At 41.1% G+C, this 21,142-nt stretch overlaps 1 protein-coding gene across 2 annotated transcripts in view; it reads left to right on the top strand.

Moving 5' to 3' along the window:
- SHTN1 (shootin 1) overlaps positions 1 to 21,142 on the top strand; it is a 93,395-nt gene that overhangs the window by 22,058 nt on the left and 50,195 nt on the right. For both annotated transcript variants that reach the window (XM_037132847.2, XM_037132846.2), the window contains exons 3-7: positions 2,487 to 2,547; positions 9,182 to 9,276; positions 15,001 to 15,169; positions 17,550 to 17,647; positions 19,823 to 19,904. In XM_037132847.2, the coding sequence (XP_036988742.2) occupies positions 2,487 to 2,547; positions 9,182 to 9,276; positions 15,001 to 15,169; positions 17,550 to 17,647; positions 19,823 to 19,904 (505 nt within the window). The remainder of the gene's footprint in view (positions 1 to 2,486; positions 2,548 to 9,181; positions 9,277 to 15,000; positions 15,170 to 17,549; positions 17,648 to 19,822; positions 19,905 to 21,142) is intronic.

Below are 21,142 nucleotides of genomic sequence, written 5' to 3'. Positions count from 1 at the left end.
AATGCAGCAGCCCCCCCCTTATACACAGTTTTAGTTACCCACCGCCAACCAAGGCCTTCAAATATGAAGTGGAAACTTTCAGAAGTAAACAAGTCCTAGCTTTTAAATTGTGTACCATGCTGAGTAGCGCAATGCAGTCTTCCCATGTCCTGCTCCATCCGGCCTGGGGTGTGAGTCGGCCCTTTGTCTGCCATGTGTGTCCCAGGTATGCTACCCACACGTTAGTTGCTTAGCGGTTTTCTCATTTATCGGATGGGTCATGAGAGATTTTGAGCTGGGGGAAGTCAGGTGGAGATACACAGTACATTAATATAACTTTTACTACAGTATATTATTATAGTTCTATTTTATTATTATCATTAATCTCTAACTGTGCCTGATTTTTAAATGAAACGTTACCACAGGTATCAATGTGTAGGAAAGAACACAATTTATATAGGGTTCATTACTATATAATATCAGCAGTTTGAGGCATTCACTGGGGGGTCTTGGTGTGTGTCCCCCATGGGTAAGGGGGGACTGCTGCTTGTCTTCTGCTTTGTGATATGGCCCCCGCCTGACCCCTCTCGTGGGTGGTGTAAGTCAGCGTGCAGTAAACAGCTTTGCTAAGTTAAGCAACCGTGCACTTGTTTCACATGCTAGAGGCAGAATGGGTTTACCCATGTGGTTTCGTAAAGGTCAAGTTCTTGAGAGACTGGAGAAGAAAACTGAACCGTTTGCTTCTTAACTTTTCCTTTCTTCTAAAAATATTTCAAAGCACAGAAAAGGGCGGAAAGTAATATAAGAGATAAGCAAAATTAAGTCATTTTTTTTTGAAATTTGAAAATAAAAAAGAATACTGTAGAAAAAAATTGTTGAATATCACCTGTCACTGAATCATAGCTCCCTTCCCCCTGTCTTTTCTCATAAACTCTGTGTGTATGTCCTTCTATTTCGTGTCCCTGTATTTTATATATGCCACATGTGTCATGAAATATACACTTACAATGTAAGTAGGTCTAATGTGTGTTAAGATATCATTTGGTGTACATTCTACAACTCTTTTTACTAAACATGGTGGTTTTGAGGTTTACCTGTGTTGATACACAGAGCTCTAGGTCATTTTCCACTGCTGTTTTACAGTGCATTTCATGACTGTGCCATGACTTGTTGTTACGACAGGTGCCGAACATATTTGTCTAGATCATTTTGTGCACATCACTAGAGATTCCAGTAATGGAAGTAGAACCTCTGAGTCACACGTAGGGTGCGTGCACTTTCCGTTTCGATGGTTTATTTTCAAAGTACTTATGCCCCTTGACACCCACCAGCAGTTGGGGGTTACCCATTCCTGATATCAGACTGTCTCAGGTTTTGCCGGTCTATCAGATGAGAATATGTCACTCTTTTAATTTGGGTTTTTCAAATCATCCATGGCATCATCATTTTTTAGCCATAGAAAGTTAAAAATATCCAAAGGCATGAAATCTCAATATATTTATCTAGCATAGTCAGATTAAAATACAATTTAAAGTTGTGTTTTCTTCAGAGGGTCCTCTTAGTATAGTATTCTACAAAATTAAGATTTTAATGACCACTCTAATAGCTAGAATCACCTTTTAAAGTTTTAGACATTTGGATGAAAACTCTTTCTGAAAGTGTTATACTTTCCCATTTTGTGAAATTCAGGGTAAATTGAATTCAGTTCTCGTAATGCACATTAGGCTTTTAAAAAATTCATTAATACCTTCGGGGTCTGTTGCAGCAGTAAAACTTGTCTCCACACCAGATATCCTAAAAAGTCCTCATGCGTGAATAGTTATTTTCTGCCTTGTATGGTCCTACCTCCAAAAGTCTTTTTTGGTGAGTCCCCCCACCTTTTAAAATGAAAAAGCCGTTTATGTAAAGGATACCTGCTTATTGCAGAGTATTTCATCTTCTTTCCTTTTAAATTGCTACCTTCTTTTATTTAGAACTGTATGGATACGAGGATGTTTTTGCTTTTTTCCTTGAGTAAGAGAGTGCGTGGAGCTTGTGCCAGCACCGCGTCTTCCTGTCGTGGTCACTTCTTGTCGTGGTCACTGCCAGTTGTGCACCAGGCAGTGTTCCAGACATTTGAAATCATCCAGTCTCGGGGAATTTGACCTGTGGATGAGTGGGGTGTTCGCTGTATTTGCAAAATACCTACTTAAAAGGGGTCACACATATTGTCTTAAAGAATGAATCTATTTTACCTTAAGGATGGTAAATGGGTCTGTTACTGAGGAGAGAATGAGCAGTAAGGTGACTCATTAATTATCTTAGAAGGTCTGAGAAAATTGGTCAGATCCAATGGGACCAATACCAGGCTGGGGGAGCAGTACAAACACCTGAGATCAAGAATGCTTTTTCAAAGATGTTTAAATTTTTATTTTCTTTCATAATATTGCCATCGTTTGTAAGTTTGCTCTTTCTTATCTTCCGAACGTATGATACAAACTCAGTATTTTCATTTTTTCTCTTTTCAGTGTGACAGAATCAGGCAAGAGCGAGATGAAGCTGTTAGAAAATTGGAGGAATTTCAGAAAAGTACGTAAGCATTTCAGGGGATGTTGTAACACACAAAGTTGCGTGTTGGGGTTCTGTGGGTAGACGTGTCCCCTCTTTTTAGTTACTGATGCATCGGGCATGCAAGATAGCAAGAATTGTCTTCTCCTTTGTCCCCCAGATATGCTGGTATTACCATCATTTTTTTAAAAAATATTTTATTTATTTATCTTTAGAGGGGAAGGGAAGGAGAGAGTGAGAGAAACATCAATGTATGGTTGCCTTTCGTGCATCCCCTGCTGGGAACTGGCCTGCAGGGAACTGGTCTGCAACCTAGGCATGTGCCCTGACTGGGAATCGAACCGCGATTGTCTGGTTCACAGGCCCGCGCTCAATCCACTGAGCTACACCAGCCAGGGCGGCTACCATCATTTTTTAAAAAATGAAATGAGCATTATTGTTTTATGAGTGTGTTATTGTAAAAGACAGTTTGTACTTGCTATACAAGATTTGATTATGCAGAACAGTGAAAAGAGAACAAAAATTACTCATTATCTTGACTTTCTGAGCAAAGTCGATGTTAGTATGTTATAGTCTTTCTTTCCTGGTCTTTCATCTGTAATATGTGTGTCTACAAAAAAAATACAGTCATACCTTGCACTTAGTTTTGCAGCTTTTTTCGGTGAACAATATGTTATGGTCGTCTTTGTCAGCAGGGATATGTATTAGTTCTCATCGTTGCCCATCATATTCTGTTATGTGATAGTGCCATCATTTGTCTCAGTGTTTCTTCACTGATAGATGGGTTATTTCTGGGTTTTAGTTATTATAAATAATGCCATGGCAAGTATTGTTATATACATCTTTATAGTGGTCTGCTTAGTTCCTTAATTTATAAAAAAGGAACTCCAGGTTCATAGAATGTACACAGTTTTTAAAGTTTGAATGTTTGAAATAGCCCTCTTACCAAGGAAAGTTACAGTCTTGTAAAAGTTGTAATACGTTTTCTAAATTTTTGCTGTGCATTTTTTATGTGATATAAGTTGGTTGATACTCTGTCTCCTAAGATAGGACATATCTGATAACAGAAGGATCACAAGGAACTGTGTCATGGGAAAAGGGCCAGACCCTTAGCAGGGAAAGTGACCCACTCCCTTGGAAGCGGGGTCTTTCTGCCCTGGTCTGCACATGCTATATATTAGTCAGGCTGTTTGATTATATCATAAAGTACTCACTTGGTAACTACACAACAAAAGATTTTATTCTTGTTTAAGGTAAACCGCTATAAAAGTAAAGCGTTTTTGTTAAATTTCAATAGCCACTTTACTTCACGTGTCTGACTGTGATGAAGGAAATCAAAGGGGAACACAGTCGATGTTACCTATCTTTGGAGGCCGACATGTTGCGGCGACGGAAGTGTCTCCTGTTTGTGAATGTAGGAATTACAGTCGAGTGGCATCTTCTCCGTCCCCAGGGCAGAAGCCACAGGATGTCCTCACACTTGTGCTGACAACGGAGTCGCATCTGAGAGGGTGGCACATCCACATTGGGACTGGTCACCATGCCACATTCCTTAGTGACAGTGGATGGGCACACTGTGTGCCGTGGGAGCAGTTCTAGTGGGGCTTCCTTAGTGGGGACTAAGAAAGCTTTAAGTATTTTTTAAAGAATTCTATCTGTGGTTCACAACCTTCGAACACAGGGCAGACTGTCAGCTTTGGAAGGGAGTGAGGCAGTTACATCGGCTGTGAAAAGCACCATTCAGTGTGAGTCCAGGCGACCCTGAGCAATGCCTGCAGTAGGAAAGTCGGGGTGAGTGCCCCTGATTTGTGGGCTGTTCGAGGACTAAATGAGGTAACCCACGTGAAAAGTGCTGATGAACACAGCGCCTGGCATTACTGTTAGCGCTACGTTGGTTGCTGCTGCCTCCATCGCATTTACTGCGCCGTCCAGCTCTTGACGCCCCGCCAGTATGGAGGTCATATTGCTTGCCTTTCGTGAGTTAGTTTCTAGACACCAGTCTCCACCTTTGGATGGCTCTCTGGGAAAGGATCTTTTCATGCTGAGTTGAAGTTGGCCTCCCCATAATGTTTACCTACCGGGAAGAGCATGCTTTCCCAGCTGGTTTTGCCCATACCGGGGTGGGCAAAAGTAGGCTTCCAGTTATTTGCATGGAAAAAGATACACGGGCTGTGATTATTACAATGGTTTTATTCACTCAAAGGATATTACAGCTGTAAACCTGCGTCTGCCCACCAGGTAGTTCCATGCCATTCTTGGCTCTCTCCCAGGTCCTCCTGAGCCTTTCCCCTGTGTTTCTGCACAAAAACCACTACCCAGCAGAGCCGAGCTCCCTGGAAAGACAGGACTCCTGTGAACGTGGAAGTGGAGAAAGCCCTCCGAGGTCTGTACACCACAGCGTTCGACCCTTTGCTTGGTGTGGGCGCACCAGTGTTCCCATACCTGCCAGTTTTCATGGCTGTTTTCTCACTATGAGGAAAACCTTTCTCTGTAACCTGGTGTTGCAGAAGGACTTCTGATATGTTCACCACGCACTCTTTAGAGGCGTCCTGGCCTTGAAGCATTGCCGAGAGTTGGCTGGATGGAGAGGTGTTTCTGCTCAGGAAACACCATCACGGGTGGTATCACCTTTAAATGTGACAGACTAGAAGAGGATGTGGACATTGGGGTCACCTAGAAATGGTTTGGCTGGGCTTTACCAGTGAGAGCTCTCATTTGGGGAACGTTACCTAACTCCTCTGGGCCTCTGTGTTCTGAGATACAGAGTCACCGTGAAGACACCCACCTCCCGGGAGGGCCGTGAGGGGTGGGAGAGCACAGGTGAGGGATCTAGCACACGGCCCATCCAGAGCTGGCTCGGTGAATGGTGACAGTGCCGGTTTCCTAAGCGATACTCCGGGACAGAGGACAAAAAGGTGTTCACGGAGGACTTAGCCCGACATACATATTTTCCCAGTCACTCACACAAACTCAGACATGACGACCAGCGTTGTGTGTGGCAGTGTGCTGAGCGCAAGAGATTCAGACGTGAGTGAAACCAAGTCTCCGCTCTAATGCTCACAGTCCACAGAAGACCAAAACAAACAAACAACAACAGCCCAGTCACCCTACTTACAGTGCGTTGCATTCTATGATGTCAAGTGTGTGAGAGTGTTTTGGGGTCACCGAAAGGGAGAGACAAACTTCGCTGTTTCCACTCGACTGATGGAGGCAATAATTGGTATAATTTTAGGTCATACTTTGGCATCGTCAGAGTCATTAAAAAACTTCCATTATGGAAAGTTTCAAGCTTATACGAAAGTGAGAAGACGGTGTAATGGCCGTCTCGTACCCAGCAGACAGCTTCAGCAGGCACCAGCTCAAGGCCAGTGTCCCCTTCTGCACCTCCACACACCCACACACCCGGGCCCTACACTGTTTCAAAACTGATTCCAGCCGTCTGATTATTTTATTTGTAACTATTTCGGTGTGGCGTTCTGAAATACTAGGATGGTTAAAGACATAACTGCACTAACAGGGTCATTTCATTTAAAGCTCGTCTTTTTTCTTGCTTTAAACCTTCATGGTATCCGAGTTAGAGGTGTTGCAGATGCACTGGTCACGGATTGTGGGTATCGTGGGACACGCCCGAGTTCAGGACCATGTGAAAATCACTAACTGAGCAATTCAAGGGTTTTAAAAGCATTTTTCCTTGGGAAGATACAAATATATTTGTCTATTTCAAAAATTCTGTTTCATGTCACGTGACCCGACTTTCGGGGTTGGAAATGAGGTCACGCTTCTTTAAGATATAAAAATGCCCTTTGAAATATGCTCTTCCATTTTGAGGCTAGGAAGTTGGTGAGTAGGGTTCTATGCTACCAATTTAACATTGGGGTAATTTTAAAAAAGATTTTATTTATTTATTTTTAGAGAGAGGGGAAGAGAGGGAGAGAAGCATCGAATGTGTGGTTGTCTCTCGCACGCCCCTAACCAGGGACCTGGCCAAAAACCCAGGCATGTGCCCCGACTGGGAATCGAACCAGTGACTCTGGCTTGCAGACCAGCACTCAGTCCTCTGAGCCACACCAGCCAGAGCTGGGGTAATTTAATCTTTACTAAAAACGAAAGCCCGATTTTTAATTGCTACTGTTCCCACCTAGAGGAAGAAATAGAAATCTTACATGATGGGGTGTTCCATATCAGAATTGGAGAAAATGTGGGCTGGGGCTGCCTGCCTAGGTTTCCCAGGTTAAATTATAGGGAAGCTTTTTACAAAATGTTTAGAAAAATAAGTGGGGGTTTTTTGCTTCTCCTGCTAGGCTTAAACCTTAGTACTGTGGAATCATTTTTCTTACTTTCCCATGAGCAAGAATGTTATCGAATAAAAAGTCAAATTCCTACGAAAAAATGCAGAGTGTTTATGTTTTTGTTATGATAGTGGAAATACCGGATTGTGGCAGAAGGTGTCAAGTAGTTAAGGCTAAAAATTCAAAGTCACATTTGATGTTGTAAAAATTGTATAGGTTTCTTTTCTCTTTTCCTTCACATTTTTGAAGAACCTACCTTGTAAATATAGTGATAAAGTGCCAGGAATATTAGGATTTTAAGGAAATAATAGAGCCTATTATTTAAACTACAATATAAAAGGCAATTATATTGATGAAGAGCTACACGGGCTTTGTGTGTGTGAATAAACTTGGTCTGTGTTCAGCTTCTATTTGTTCTTCTGGCATAAACACATATTGTGTGTGATTCCAGTTTAATGGGGACCCGTTTGTATGCCAAGCAGCTGCATTTTAGGACCTATTGCGTGATTTCATAGCTCTCTGAAAATTGGTTCTATTCAGAACCAGAGATAGAAGAGGGGAAGGGGGGTGGCGTGGAGGGGGGAGGGGGAGAGCGTCAACACACAATCATTTCTTTTCAATTGGAGCCAGAAAGGTTGATGACAACATGACCATTGTGTTATAATGGTAAGACCACTAAGGCATCTGTACCTCTCATCAAGGCTTCCACACAACAGCAGATACAATTTAATTCACTGCTCTGTCAGCAGTGCTGATACCATTATGCCGTCTGTCTCCACAGTTATAATCACTGTCGTCTGAGAAATGCAGTTGAAATGATCTTGAGCAGTCAAAGAAACTCTCAATTAAGGCTGCCACTTCCAATGTGTCAGATTGTGTCTTATGCACTTGGTACAATTTTCACTTCCAATCCTGTTTATTTACAATGTCTACCAGTAATTACGCTTAACGTGTCATTTAGTGAGGGGGGCCCCTGCCAAGCCGATTGTTGGGTGCTGCTGTACCATTGAGTGGGAGTTTCTCGAAGTCAATGCCATCAGCAGCTTTTAGGCCCTGATGGGATGCAGTAGTAATGTTGATAATGCAAGTATCGTGCTCATCAAGTCATAATTAGATGCCACTCAAATGTGCCACTTGTAATAACAGTGTTGGTTCATGTTTTTCTCGGTGACTGCAACTACTAATTAGTTAAGTGGTTTTTGGTTGGCCTGCGTTTGCCGCAGATTATTATTACCCCTGAAAAAATGTCAAGGTTAGAGATGTTTCTGGCCATTTAGTGCTGCTTTATGAATTTGAGTATTAACATAATAAGAACTTTGGACAGACTTAGGAAGTAATACATTTTTTTGTATTTAATTCGGAGAGAAATTTTTTCCCCTGAGTTTAATCATAATTGCAGGTTAATTAAGCTTAAATGAAGCAAAAGTAATCTCTCTTTGTGCTACTTGAGCCCAGTGCTTTTTGCCTAACTTTGCTGGCTTTCACGTTCGGGTATCCTTAATTTTCCTGTATTTTAAGCCCAGCAAATGTCAATCACTATACATGTCTACAGTTAAGTAAGTTTGAGATTCTGAACATTTTCTTTTAACTGGAAATACGGGTGAAAGGAATTGGCATTTTTCTGACTTGATTTACGAAGTTCCAGATTACTTTGTACCTTTACATCTTAATTTATAGAAACCAGCCGCCCAACCCCCAAATCTGAAAAACGGCTATTTTTCAAGCATCGGTAAAGTATCAGATAAAATTTACTTTTCCTAATCTTTCTGACAGTCTAAGATGCAACTTATTAGCATCTATTTTCATCATAAATATAGTACAAAAACCTTGCTGCTGTACTTCTCAGTCCTGAAGTTTGTTAATTAATAGTAAACTCCCCTCTGTCACTGATAAAGACAACTATTGCTAAACTCACTGGCTAAGCTGCCACATTGTTACTGCTGTTTTCTGAGTTCAAGATTCAGTTTTTTAAATTTTTCTTTAGCTAGTTTTCCTTATTAGATCCATCCGTTACATCCTGCTAAACCAAGGACATCGTGTTTGTCACTTTTCATTTGTGAGAGGTTCCTTTGTTTAATTTAGTGGTCATCTATACAGCTACATAGAAAATAGAAGTTCTAAATAGCTTTCTTCAAATATGTGTGATAGCCATAAACATTCTTTGTTGTGTTCTTTTTTTCTTCCTCTGTTTCAGATATTAGCTAAGATTTAATCAGGGCAGCATCTGAAACATTTTTTTTCATGATCACTAAAGGCCTGGCCTGCTGAAGAATTGAGTGTTCCTAATCATGGGACAAATGTGTGGGTTTCTGGAAGAGCTGACTAATCTTTGCATGCTGAGACTTTTTTTTTTCCCTCATTCCTAGTTTCTCACATGGTTATAGAGGAAGTTAATTTTATGCAGAACCATCTTGAAATTGAGAAGACTTGCCGAGAAAGTGCTGAAGCTTTGGCAACAAAGGTAAGACTCTTCCAAGTGAAGAAATCCTACCTGAGCTTTTACATTTCTACTTGCTTTTCTATACGGTGGATTCTCTCCTTGTTGGCTGTTTTAGTTTTCTAGTCTGTCTTCTACTCTGATGATGAGGAAAGAGCTGTAAGGTCTCAGAACTCTGGGACATGATCATGTAAATATCTGTCTTTGTGCAAAGATTATTTTTATTGTAAAAGGAGCTTTTGTGTGTATCTCAGTATTTGTGCTTTATTGCCTCTGAAAAACAGCCCCAGAGTAACCTATTGAAGTGGACTTTCCCAGTGTCTCTGCATTTGGTTAAAATGCTAACCAAGTTTCCAGCTAACCTGGTGTGACAGGAAAGAACAGTGAGTGTTTTCTGTTGGAGCCAGATGAAAAAGTGAGCCTCGAGCCTTGCAATTCAGGTGATTATTTGTGAAAGCAAAGTAAGGGCATGCGAAAGGTGACCTCCAGTGCTCCGCTGATTGCTTCTAGCTGATGAATTTACCGAGTGTGTAATTTTCTATACTCTGTCTCATCAGAAGTACATTATTATTAAAGAATGTTTTTATCTCTGTCTTCTGTATTTTGGGTTGGGTAAAATGCATCTGAACCATTTCATCAGAAAATGGATTACAGCAATTTTCACCCAAATTTCATTAGTAATGCGGGTTGTTTCTTTACCCACCTCTAAAGTATGCCTTTTCATGTGACTGAAATTCTACAAATCTCTCTGTTCATCTATCTGTCTATTTTGTATGCATTAACAGTATACTCGCTTGCTTAATTGTTTGCACAATGACACTGCATTAGAATTCATAAGGCATGCAGTCAGAATCTAACTAAGACTGTAAATATGGGTACGTAACTTCTCTTCTGTTACTTGTTTAAAGAATACACAGCAATGCAGGCCATTGCTTTAAAAACAGTGATAACGTGGGCCCTCCCATCTTGTCTCCACACTCTGCAGCATGTCACGAGAGTTCACTGGTCCACAGTAATGTGTGGATTCTCTTTTCACTTTCTTCATTTCTTCTTTTGGACCATGTAGGAAAAAACGTATTCAGAACCTACTCGCTGCTCCAAATCTCATAGTGTCTAAGAATAATCTCTGTATTTCCTCCTGTTATTAGTAAGTATTCCTGTTGCAATAGTCTATCTAAACCAGGGGTGTCTAACTCATTGTCACCCCGGGGGCCAGATCAGCCTCGTGGTTGCCTTCAAAGGGCTGAAATAGTTTTAGGACTGTATAAATGTAACTATTCCTCAACTGTTGAGCAGTTGGGATTACATTTGGCCCTTTAAAGGCAACCATGAGGCTGATGTGGCCCCTGGTGAAAATGAGTTTGACACCCCTGATCTTAGAGGAAGACTATTGACTGCCTCTCAGGCCTGGCAAGGTTATGGGGACCGGTGGTTTGGGAGGTGGCAGATGCAGGTTTTAGTCCCGGATATGTCATTTTAGCCGTATGTGGCTTTGGGCAAGTTCCCTATGACCCCCATCCTACTGCCTTGTTCAAAATGACAGGAGGGTCTAGAGGGAGTCCTGGAATGAAAACGGGGTGGGCTTTTCTTTTTTCATCATGCACTTTAATCATCGATCCATTATTTTATTTCCCTTCCCCCCTTTAAATTTAGCAGGTAACTTGGAATAAGAGAATTCACCTCTCTGAGCTCCAGTTGTCCTGTCCTACGTGTCAGGGTAGAGCAGGGTTGGTTTCTTGGGTGCCCCAGATGCTGCGACCCCAGGAAGGTGGACCAGGCGTGGGCGGCTGTGTGCAAAAGCTGCCAGGGGACTGTCACAGCTACCCCTGGGTGTGAACCATTGTGTGACTGATCCGGACGGTCACCGTTACCATTGTTTTGACAGCAGGATCCTTATGCAGTTTATCTTCTATTCTTTAAGAAGCCTTTTTTGAAAATGGGCAGAGGGTTGGTTTTTGAGGCTATGAACTCATGGGGGTTGGAAGAAAAAAAAAACCCCAAACCTGCTTAGTCGAACACTGTAGATGTTCTTGCTGGATGCGGATGCGGCAGCTGCTTTGAATGCACAGTTTAGAAACTTCGTCACGTGTGATCAGTGAAGGAGAGTAACACGTCCTGATGTAAGTGTCATTTTGAAAGTAGGGTCCATTTTCTAAGCAGCAAAGTTTCTTGTTTTTCTGAATTTTCAAATTGACGACAAACAGAATGTTGAATTCTTACAACACAGTTTGACCGCATAATTTTCTTTTCTTTTTTTTTTAAAGATGTTATTTATTTATCTTTAGAAGGGAAGGAGAAAGGGAGAGAAACATCAATGTATAGTTGCCTCTTATGCGTCCCCTGCTGGGAACTGGCCTGCAACCCAGGCATGTGCCCTGACTGGGAATGGAACCACAATCCTTTGATTTGCAGGCCTGCGCTCAATCCACTGAGCTACACTAGCCAGAGCGTAATTTTCTTAAAAGCAAGTATGGATACTTTGCTTTGCCAAGATGTGTAGGTTAAACTGATAAATGTAAACCAGCTATTTAGGCCAGATCTGTTTGTTATTTTGTTTCTTTAAATGATTGTTAAAACTGTGTGCCATATAAAAAACTCCATTTAAATTTGATTATTGAAGATTTTGTTACTGTAGGATTATAAAAGATTCGTTTTTACCTTGTGATTTAGAATGGCTCCAAAAAAAAGTAGCATGCTATTAACTTATATCACTTGATGAGTGATAACTTCAAAGGAATAGCCAAAACTTGTGAACTCAGAGTTTTCAAAAATGTTAGTGTAGTCATAAGATATTATGTATATGTCTTATATTCTCTGTTTCAAAATATTAAAGTAATATTTTAGAGAACACTTTTGAAACTTTTTGTCTGGCTTTTTTTTTTGAGTTAGTAACTTGGTTAAATAGAGTAGGTATATTGTAGCCGGAGAGTAGCTGGTGGATTTTTGTGCCAGTTTGGTAGAAGCATTACGCTCATTTGAGGGCAGAGCTTCTAACTATTAGGTTATTATGTATTATTGTGATGGGTGGCCTGGGAAGTAATATATTTGGCATCCGTTGGAAAAACTTAGTATTTTCATGACAATCCTGGAGGCAGAAAAGTTTAGAAAAACACCTTGGTTGAAGAAAATTAGCTGATAAAAGATTTCCAAAGGAAAATTAGATGTATAAACTAACACACTTGTTACTATTAGTAGCTAAGGCTTACTGAATTTTTACTATATGTCTGTCACTATGTTAAATACTTTTTATGTAATATCTCATCCTTCATCTTCATATTGTGGAATAGAGACTATTTTTATCCTTAGTTTGCTGCTGAGAAAACTGACCCTGAAATATGAGGTTATTCTAGAAGCAGACAATTCAATTGTAGAGCTGGCTCTTGACTCTGCTGTACCAATTTTGTAGAAGTAAATATGAAGGCGTTGCCGCACACCACGTTGGTGATTCTTACTTACTGTCGATGTACATTGGAATCACCTGGGAAGCGCTGACAAAGCCCTGTGCTGGGCCTCCCAGCCAGAGATTTCGGTCTGGTGAGGAGGGCCTGTGCGTTGGGGTTTTTTTAAAAAGCTCAGTAGAGATTCCGATGTGCCTAGTTGGGAACCATCATATGTTAGGATGCAGAAGTGCAAATAGTGTTTTGTTTTGTTTTCTTCTCAAATTGTTTTTTTTAAACATTTATAAAAAATGGCATTGCTTGAGAATTGCCAAGGATCTTTTTTTAAAAAAAGATTTTATTTTTAGAGAGAGGGGAAGGGAGGGAGAAAGAGAGGGAGAGTAACATCAATGCGAGAGGGAAACATTGATTGGTTGCCTCTCACGCACGCCCTGACTGCCAATGGAACCTGCAACCTACACCCTGCACCCCAGCACGGGCCCTGACCCGAACTGACCCGGCCACCTTTCAGTTGGTGGGACGATGCCCAACCCGCTGAGCCACATCATTCGGGACAGAATCGACGAGGATCTCTGAGTCTCTAGCATTCACGGTTCAGAGACCACTCCGCCCGCTGGTGGTGTTCACCCGAACTTTCTGTTTTAAGGAGGAGGGGTTGGGCAGTCATGGGCCTGTGCATCTTATTCCTGGTCTTCAGTGTAATCTAGGAGCTTCTAGAAACTGCAGGGCTGGGGCATGAAGGGTTGTGTCTCAGCCCTGAAAAGACCTCACCAGGCTTCCCAAGAGGAATCCATGGAAGAATTCTTCCTGATTCCACAGCAAGGAAGCACCTCTTGTGCTCTAGAGAAGGTGACTGTGGACATATTTAGATTCAATATCATTAGTAAGAATTCAGTCTCCCACATTGAAATGGGCTGGGCTTTCCCTGAGAGAATCTCTGAGGGGTCCTGATTATGATCACGAATGAAGGGCCAAAGCTACACAAGTACAAGGCTAAACATCACATTCTGGTGTAAGGTTTACAGTAGGGAAGGGCAGTGGGCTTTCCAATGAATTGTGCTTCTGTTTGTGTTTATTTTCAATGTCACTTATTAAATTCAGGACTTTTTTGGTAGTGGCCCTTAGTAAAGGAAATACATTTGCATTTCTATATCTTACATTTTATACTAGAAAAATCAAGCTTGTAAATATGTTCATGTACTCAAATAAGAGAAGACTTTTTTATTTTTTAGTCTTGAGAAGAGAAAACACCAGCAAAACTCTGTTTTTCTCCTATGGACCTTGGACCACGTTTAGTCCTTATGTGTGCTTTGTATGAACATTTGTATGAACATAAACACATGAGCTAAAGAAGTTGAGCAACTGAAATGAAAAACCAACTCATTTCTACATTAACGAATAAGAGATACACTCATGAATTTGGATTCCTTCTCTCTGCTATGAATTCAAACCCTTTATAGATATAATGGAAACATATCTTGAACTTTCTTTTATTGGGTATCACTAGAACTCTCTGTACAGATAGCAATGCATCGTGAACTAGCTTGAGCCAGAGGAGAAGAAAAAGAGGGCTTTGTTACAGAGGGACTGGAGAATCCCATAGAATCTGTGAGCTAGAAGCGGTTCAGGAACGGGCGGAGCCCTGTTCCTGAAACCCTAACTCCATTGCTTTTCTCTGCTTCTCTCTCCACACCAGCTCCATTGTAGCTTTGCTACATACAGACTGCCTTCCTCTCTGCCTCAATTCAGTCGTGGAATGGGGCTTCCAATAGCTCTGTACATCCAGTGGAAAGAAACTCAGCTCACTGTTCCAGCCTCCAGATCCCTAGAGAAGGGATCCTCTTAGCCAAGCCTGGGGCCTGCACCAAATCCTTGCACTAATTAGCTGTGTTTGGGGGGAGCATGACTGTCCCCACAGGAACAATGAAGAGGAGTGGCAGTGTCCAGAACAGAGGGGATGCTGGGGAAACAGACCTTTCAAACGTGTGCACAGCCCAGAGACAAAGAAAACATTGGCTTGAAATAAAGTGCCTTCATTAAGACAGACCGATCTTTGGTTTAATCTGTGCTGGTGTTTCATCTTCGTTCTCCTTATATTTCTTACCAGTTAGAACCAGTGTTCTCATGTGCCACTGGCTGTAATCCAGGCATCAGGTCTTCCTTAAAGTGATAACCTTAATATTAAAAAGTGTAAATCAAACCTTATTTAATGAATCTTCCAATTGTTATATCATGCTGTGAAGGTTGATGGACAGGTAAGACAAAAATACACTTAATTTGTCTGTTGTTTAAAAGCCCAAGATACTCATTTGACTGCTGTTAAAATAACCGTTTTTATATCTTGCCATAGCTAAATAAAGAAAACAAGACATTGAAAAGAATCAGCATGTTATACATGGCCAAGCTGGGACCCGATGTAATCACTGAAGAGATAAACATTGATGAAGAAGACTCAGCTGCAGACCCAGAGGCTGCTGCCGAGACATGTGTCTCGGTGCAGTGTCAGAAGCAAATCAAAGGTGGGGCTTTGGGCTTCGGGCTTCATTATTGAGCTTATTTTTTATAATGTTTATCAACCCTAGTTGCACATTGGAATCATGTGAGAACTTTAAAAAATACCGATGTCTGGGTTTTATCTTGAAAAAATTCTGATTTCAGTGTCCTAAGGTATAGCGTGGTTGAGCATCATGATAGGGTGTAACACTGATGAGCTGCTTTCTTGTCCAGGACTAGGCATTTTTGAAAGCATTGTCTTGACAAACAGCCCATTAGTCTATCAACTTCTTAAGGATATCGGCTGTATGTTATAAGATATTCTTGATGAAAATAAAATGAAATGGAAGAAAGAATGAATAAAAATCTATTTAGTCCACAACTTCTGAGTGTGGTTCTCTGTTGGAATCTTTGGGGGAGACTCCTCCTCAAATCTCTTAGTATCTGCCCTCAAAGAGCTCCTCATCTACTTCAGGAAACGAGCTATAAGCAATGTGCCCTATTGAACAGCTGTGTTGAAGAGCAAGAAATGGTGTTAGGCAAGATCCTATGATACATTTATTCAGTACACATTCATAAACATGTATACACATCGCGAATGTTAAAGATGGAGGAGAGCAGATTTTGTTTCAATAGCTACTGGGTTATTTTAGCTTACTGCTCATGTCAAAAGCGATTCTCGGTAGCTTGGTAGACAAAATTTCAATTGGAAGCGTTAAGAAGAAAGTACAGTCAGCCCTTCATATCAGTGGGTTCCACATGCATGCGTTCAACCAATGGCAGATAGAAAATATTTGGGGAAAAAAAACATAGGTTGTCGCTGACGTGTACTGCGTTGTTCGACCTAAGATGATTGCAACTGTACTGAACATGTACAGTTTTCCTTAAACAATAAAGCATACGAATTACTTACATAGCATTTACACTGCATTAGATATTCTATCTAGATTATCTAATGTATACAGAAAGGTGTGCTCAGGTTGTATGCAGACACTATGGCATTGTATACAAGGAACTTGAGCATTTGTGGATTTTGCTTTCTGAGGGGTCCTGGAACCAATTCTCGCAGATACCAAGGGATGCTTATATAAGGAAAGTCATCTCGAACTTACTCTTCCCTCTCTTAACCTAGGGCAAAATAATATTTCCGTTGGCGAAGAGGGAGGAAGCCTAAAGGGTTTTCTTTTGTTTGCAGTACTCCCTCCCCTTAGGTCTCCAACAGCCTGGTCTCTTGTTCTTCCTTCAGGATTGGCCAGCCAGTAGACAAAGTGATTTTGAAATAAGTCTCTGAGAACTCCGTTAAGTGGGTTCGTATAAAAAGTTTGATTTAATTTATAAATAACCACATAGCAGGTTTCTTATTGTCCTTGCAGAAAGGTAAGAAATTAAAAGCAGTTGAGAACTAAGTGGCAAAACCAGAAGCCTGGGCATGAATTTGAGCACTCTGTGTTAATCCGTGTATATTTTTAAACATGGAGTGGGGAAGTAACTGGAATCTCACACCAGAAGCTTTTGTACTTACAGTGGCTAATATTTTCATTTTAATAACACCGTTTTCATTAAATCCCAGTAACCAGAAATATGAAATAAATTAAGAAACAAAACACCCACAACTCTGGAGAGAAAATTACTAGAATTAACCCTTTTTCAAATAGGTTATATTTTTGAGTCAGTTAAAATAATGTTTAAGGGCCATAAATTGGCAGCAAATCAGGATATTTTTCTTCAAATCAAAGTCTCCAAATTATTAACTGCCCGATTGTTTATATTGTATTGTGACAAGAGTCCATGGCCATTATAAAATAGAAAAGAAATTACTACAATGCCTTAATTTGTTTTAAAGCTTAAACAGTTTGTTGCAAAGCTGAAAAAATTTTGCTTGTAAGATGCCAGATAGTTCTCTTGAATGTGGATTTGGTAGAACGCAAAGAAAACCTGATCTGGTGCATTTAACGTACGGAGTTTGCATGACTTAATGTGACGAAAAGGGCTCTTGTTAGAGGTCACAGAGATGACATTTGCATTGTCCTTCTTTATTTTTCCTTTTTAAAAAAAAATAATTTTATTTATTTATTTATTTTTAGAGAAAGGGGAAGGGAAAGAGAAAGAGAGGGAGAGAAACATCAGTGTGTGGTTGCCTCTCACACACCCCCTACTGGGGACCAGGCCCGCAACCCAGGCATGTACCCCGACTGGGCATTGAACCGGTGACCCTTTGGTTCGCAGCCTGCACTCAAATCCACTGAGCCACACCAGCCAGGGCCTGTTTTTCTTCTCATTATTAAATAACCTGACCCTGAGCTGCACATGGGCTGGCATTTTCCATTCTTTTTGACAAGATTGATTTCTTTTAAAAATACGTTTATTTATATATTTTCCCTTGCTTTTTTTCCTTTAAAAATGCAGAACTTCGTGATCAAATTGTATCTGTTCAGGAGGAAAAGAAGATGTTGGCCATCGAACTGGAAAACCTCAAGAGCAAACTCGTAGAAGTAATGGAAGAAGTACGTATGTTGGGCCTGACAGGCAAGGCCTTTCGTGTTTTCAAGGGGCTCAGGGACTGGCCACGCTGAAAACTTACCTTTGAAAGCTGAGGTCTGACATGGGAACCAAGTACCAGCTTTAATCTTCTCTTCTCCCACTCTCTCCGACCTGCGGAAAGGTCTAGAAAATCAGATCCCGACCATTCAAATACCCACTGTTTAGCTTGGGACAGAAGTAGCATCGAAGCGCTCCCTGTTGCCTCTTCTGGTTCACTGTGGGAGGCAAATCCGTGCAAATGGCATCTTGAATTTCAGCCATACGCCTTATTGCTGCTGGGAAAGGAGTATTTTTTGCTTCTCTGGTTCGTGGCTGGCTCAACTGGGAAAGGCTGCCCCTGTGCACCCCCAACACAGGCATATGTGGTAGATGGTAGAACGGGTTCAAGTAGGTATTTAGACAACCTGTTCCTTTTTACTTTTGAGTTGTCTTTAAGAGCAGGAGTGCATAATTGCCTTTCTTTGCACATGGCTTCAAGGATCTGCCTCTGTCGATGGTTCTCAGCCTCTGTAGCCCCGAGCTTGCCAGTCGATGTGCCGTAGCACCTTGAGATCCCTCAGATGGCTTGCACGTGTGCCGAGGTATCATTGATCCCTTCAGTGAGCCAGCCTCATCCGATCAGTTCCCATCCACGTGCTCTCATTTCCTCGAGGGCCACAGCGGGCCACAGCGTGAGAGAGCTGGGGAAGCAGTGCCCACCAGCCTCTCAGCCCCGGTCATTTCTACTTACAGTGGCAAAACATGCCAGTGAATGGGAAGAAGGGTGATGTTTTGGAAATGGTGTTCCTGCTGGGCATTTTACTCCAGTTACTAATTGAAACCAAAACCAGAAGTGTAGGTTGTCCGAAAAGGAGTCAGTTCAGAGACCGCCTGAAGTGTTGATGGGTTCGGAGAGTCAGAGTCCTTTTCAGGACCAAACTTTTCAAGTTTGTTTCTTGAGTGTAACCATAGGAGAGAGACACGTTCCGATGCACTCTTTTCCTCAGCTGTCATTATTTATTGATGATTCTCTCCCTCCCACTTGGAGGTGTGATCAGAACTTATTTTTGTTATGACTGTTTCAAGCATCTGAAAAGCATAAAAAACAAAATAATGAATATCTATATGCCTACCGTCTACCTAAATACATAAAACATTCAGGGAGTATTGAAACACAGGTTTCTTTCTCTCCTTAATTGCTTTTCCCCAAACAGCAGTTATTCTGAATTTAAATTTTATCATTGCAGTACATGTGTTTATATTTGTACTGCAATGCATAGCATTTTAAGTATTTTTAAACCATATAAACTTAACCTGCTTTTTATAGTCTACATAATGCATTTGAGATTTATCTATTTTGATATGTACAGCTTTACATTATTTATTTATTTTTAAAAAGATTTTATTTATTTTTAGAGAGGTGGGGAGAGAGAGAGAGAAACATCAATGTGTGGGGGGCATCTCACATGGCCCCCACTAGGGACCTGGCCTGCAACCCAGGCATGTGCCCTGACTGGGAATTGAACCAGCAACCCTTTGGTTTGCAGTCCATGCTCAGTCCACTGAGCTACACCAGCCAGGACCATTCTTTTTTTTTTTTTTAAACTGATATTTTCTTCTCCTATTGGTAGATGCCAAAAATTATTTCAAACATTTTAAGTTTGGGGGGAATATTACCATATGTATTTTATTTAAGCCAAAAGTCATCCAAATTGAAAATATCTTTTAATTTAAAAAATTCATGTATGTTTTACTTAAACCAAATATCATCAAAATTTAAAATAAATACCAAAATTGGGTATTGAATCTCTAAATGATTCTTGTGTTTTCTGAGTGCTTGGTAGCGGGATTTTTGCATTAAAAATGTCAATCCTTTACGCTGGCCAGTTAGAACACTGCCATGTGTAGAGGCTGGAGCCAGTGCCATTTGGAATATATAAATAAATTCTCTACCCATTGTGCATCCTGACTTAAATAGCTCCTTTACGGCTTTAAGAAGAGCCGTAATAAAGGCCTGATGCAGTGAAGCCAAAAGCTACTTTACTTTAAATCATTAACTTCTTATTGCAAGTTGAACAGCAATTTGAGTATCACACATTAGCATATGTCATGTCTTACAACTTTGGGTGTTTTCTCTCCTCAAAATCTCACATTTTTAGGTAAATAAAGTTAAGCAAGAAAAAGAGGCTTTAAATTCAGAACTTCTTGATCAGAGAAAAGTCTTAGAAAAATGCAATAGAGGTATGTGTTTCCAGTTTTTTTCCCTCAAGTACATATATAACTTACTTTGTGTGTATATATGTGTGTATATATTGTGTTTTGTAAATGTGTCTAAAGATTCTTGCAGCAAAAATCTCTCGTATTGTGTTTTCCTAACTTACAGCAACAAGGCTCTCTCATTTCTGTTTCCTCACTCACCTTAGAGTCTTGGGACATTCACAAGTGCTTGTACTTAAGAAACTCGCTACCCACTCATTTTGAAACTTTTGACCTAAATGTTTATCTGTCCTACATCTATCCTGGGGCTAGGGCCATATTGGCTGTGCCCTCAGTATTTATGTATTTGGCCGGTTTATTTAGTAAACCTCTTTTCAATACAGAAGAGATAGGATACCTACATAATACATTCAATGATAGGAAAGTGTTGTAGATGAAGAAGAGGCTGTAGGAGATGGGACCAAGGGAGGGTGTAAGCACGTACCGCCATACAAGGTCCAGACGCGTCTCCACCTGTGTGCCTGGAACCTGGTCCTGAGCTGCCCAGGGGCCAGCGCATGCTCCCCTGACCATCTTGCAAATTCACGGTCATTTATATGAGTCCCATAAAAATGGACCCACTCACCAGGAGAAGCAGACCTGGTCTGCTGGCAAGAAGGAGATTTCTCCCAAAGGCAACTTCTGGAGAAAACTGTAGTTTGATCTTATCCTTGTTGTAAAACACAGCGTCACGTCTCACGGTGCTGGTTTTCGAGTCCCCAGGTTTAGGACAAGGGAGTGACGCTAAAGTGCCGCCCTGCAAACATATTCTAAGACAGAGGACTGGCCATGGGTTTGTTCTCCATTTCCCTTCTTTCCCAGCCCAGGAGCTACAACGCTAGAAGGAAATCGTCCTGACCCAGGGCCTTCCCTGTTTTTGATGGTAGTTCTTCATCTTAGCATCACTCATGTCATGACTTGAGATCTTTGAATAAACAAAGAACTTGGTTAGGTAAGTGTGGGAGAGGCACTCAGTTGTAACGTTTCCTCAGCTCTTTCTGCCTTTAAGAAGGTCGAACTGGTGTAGAAGACTTCTCAGTCTTGAAGCACTGGGCTAGAATCTGAGGGTTCTACAAAGATTGATTGATCTTGCCTTTGAGAGCCCCTATCCCTGGGAGAGGGAGAGAGATTATATAAATAAACACAGAGCCAGGACCAAACTAGTTTCTTTCAGAATCCAGGTAAAAGGGGCCGGGACATGGGGACATTCACTTCTTATTACA

Source organism: Artibeus jamaicensis, unplaced genomic scaffold, assembly GCF_021234435.1.
Source record: "Artibeus jamaicensis isolate MK-2021 breed Jamaican fruit bat unplaced genomic scaffold, CSHL_Jam_final contig_490, whole genome shotgun sequence".
In the NCBI taxonomy this organism is placed as follows: Eukaryota; Metazoa; Chordata; class Mammalia; order Chiroptera; family Phyllostomidae; genus Artibeus; species Artibeus jamaicensis.
The sequence above is the reverse complement of the archived record's forward strand: the minus strand, read 5'-3'. Positions and strand labels throughout refer to the sequence as shown.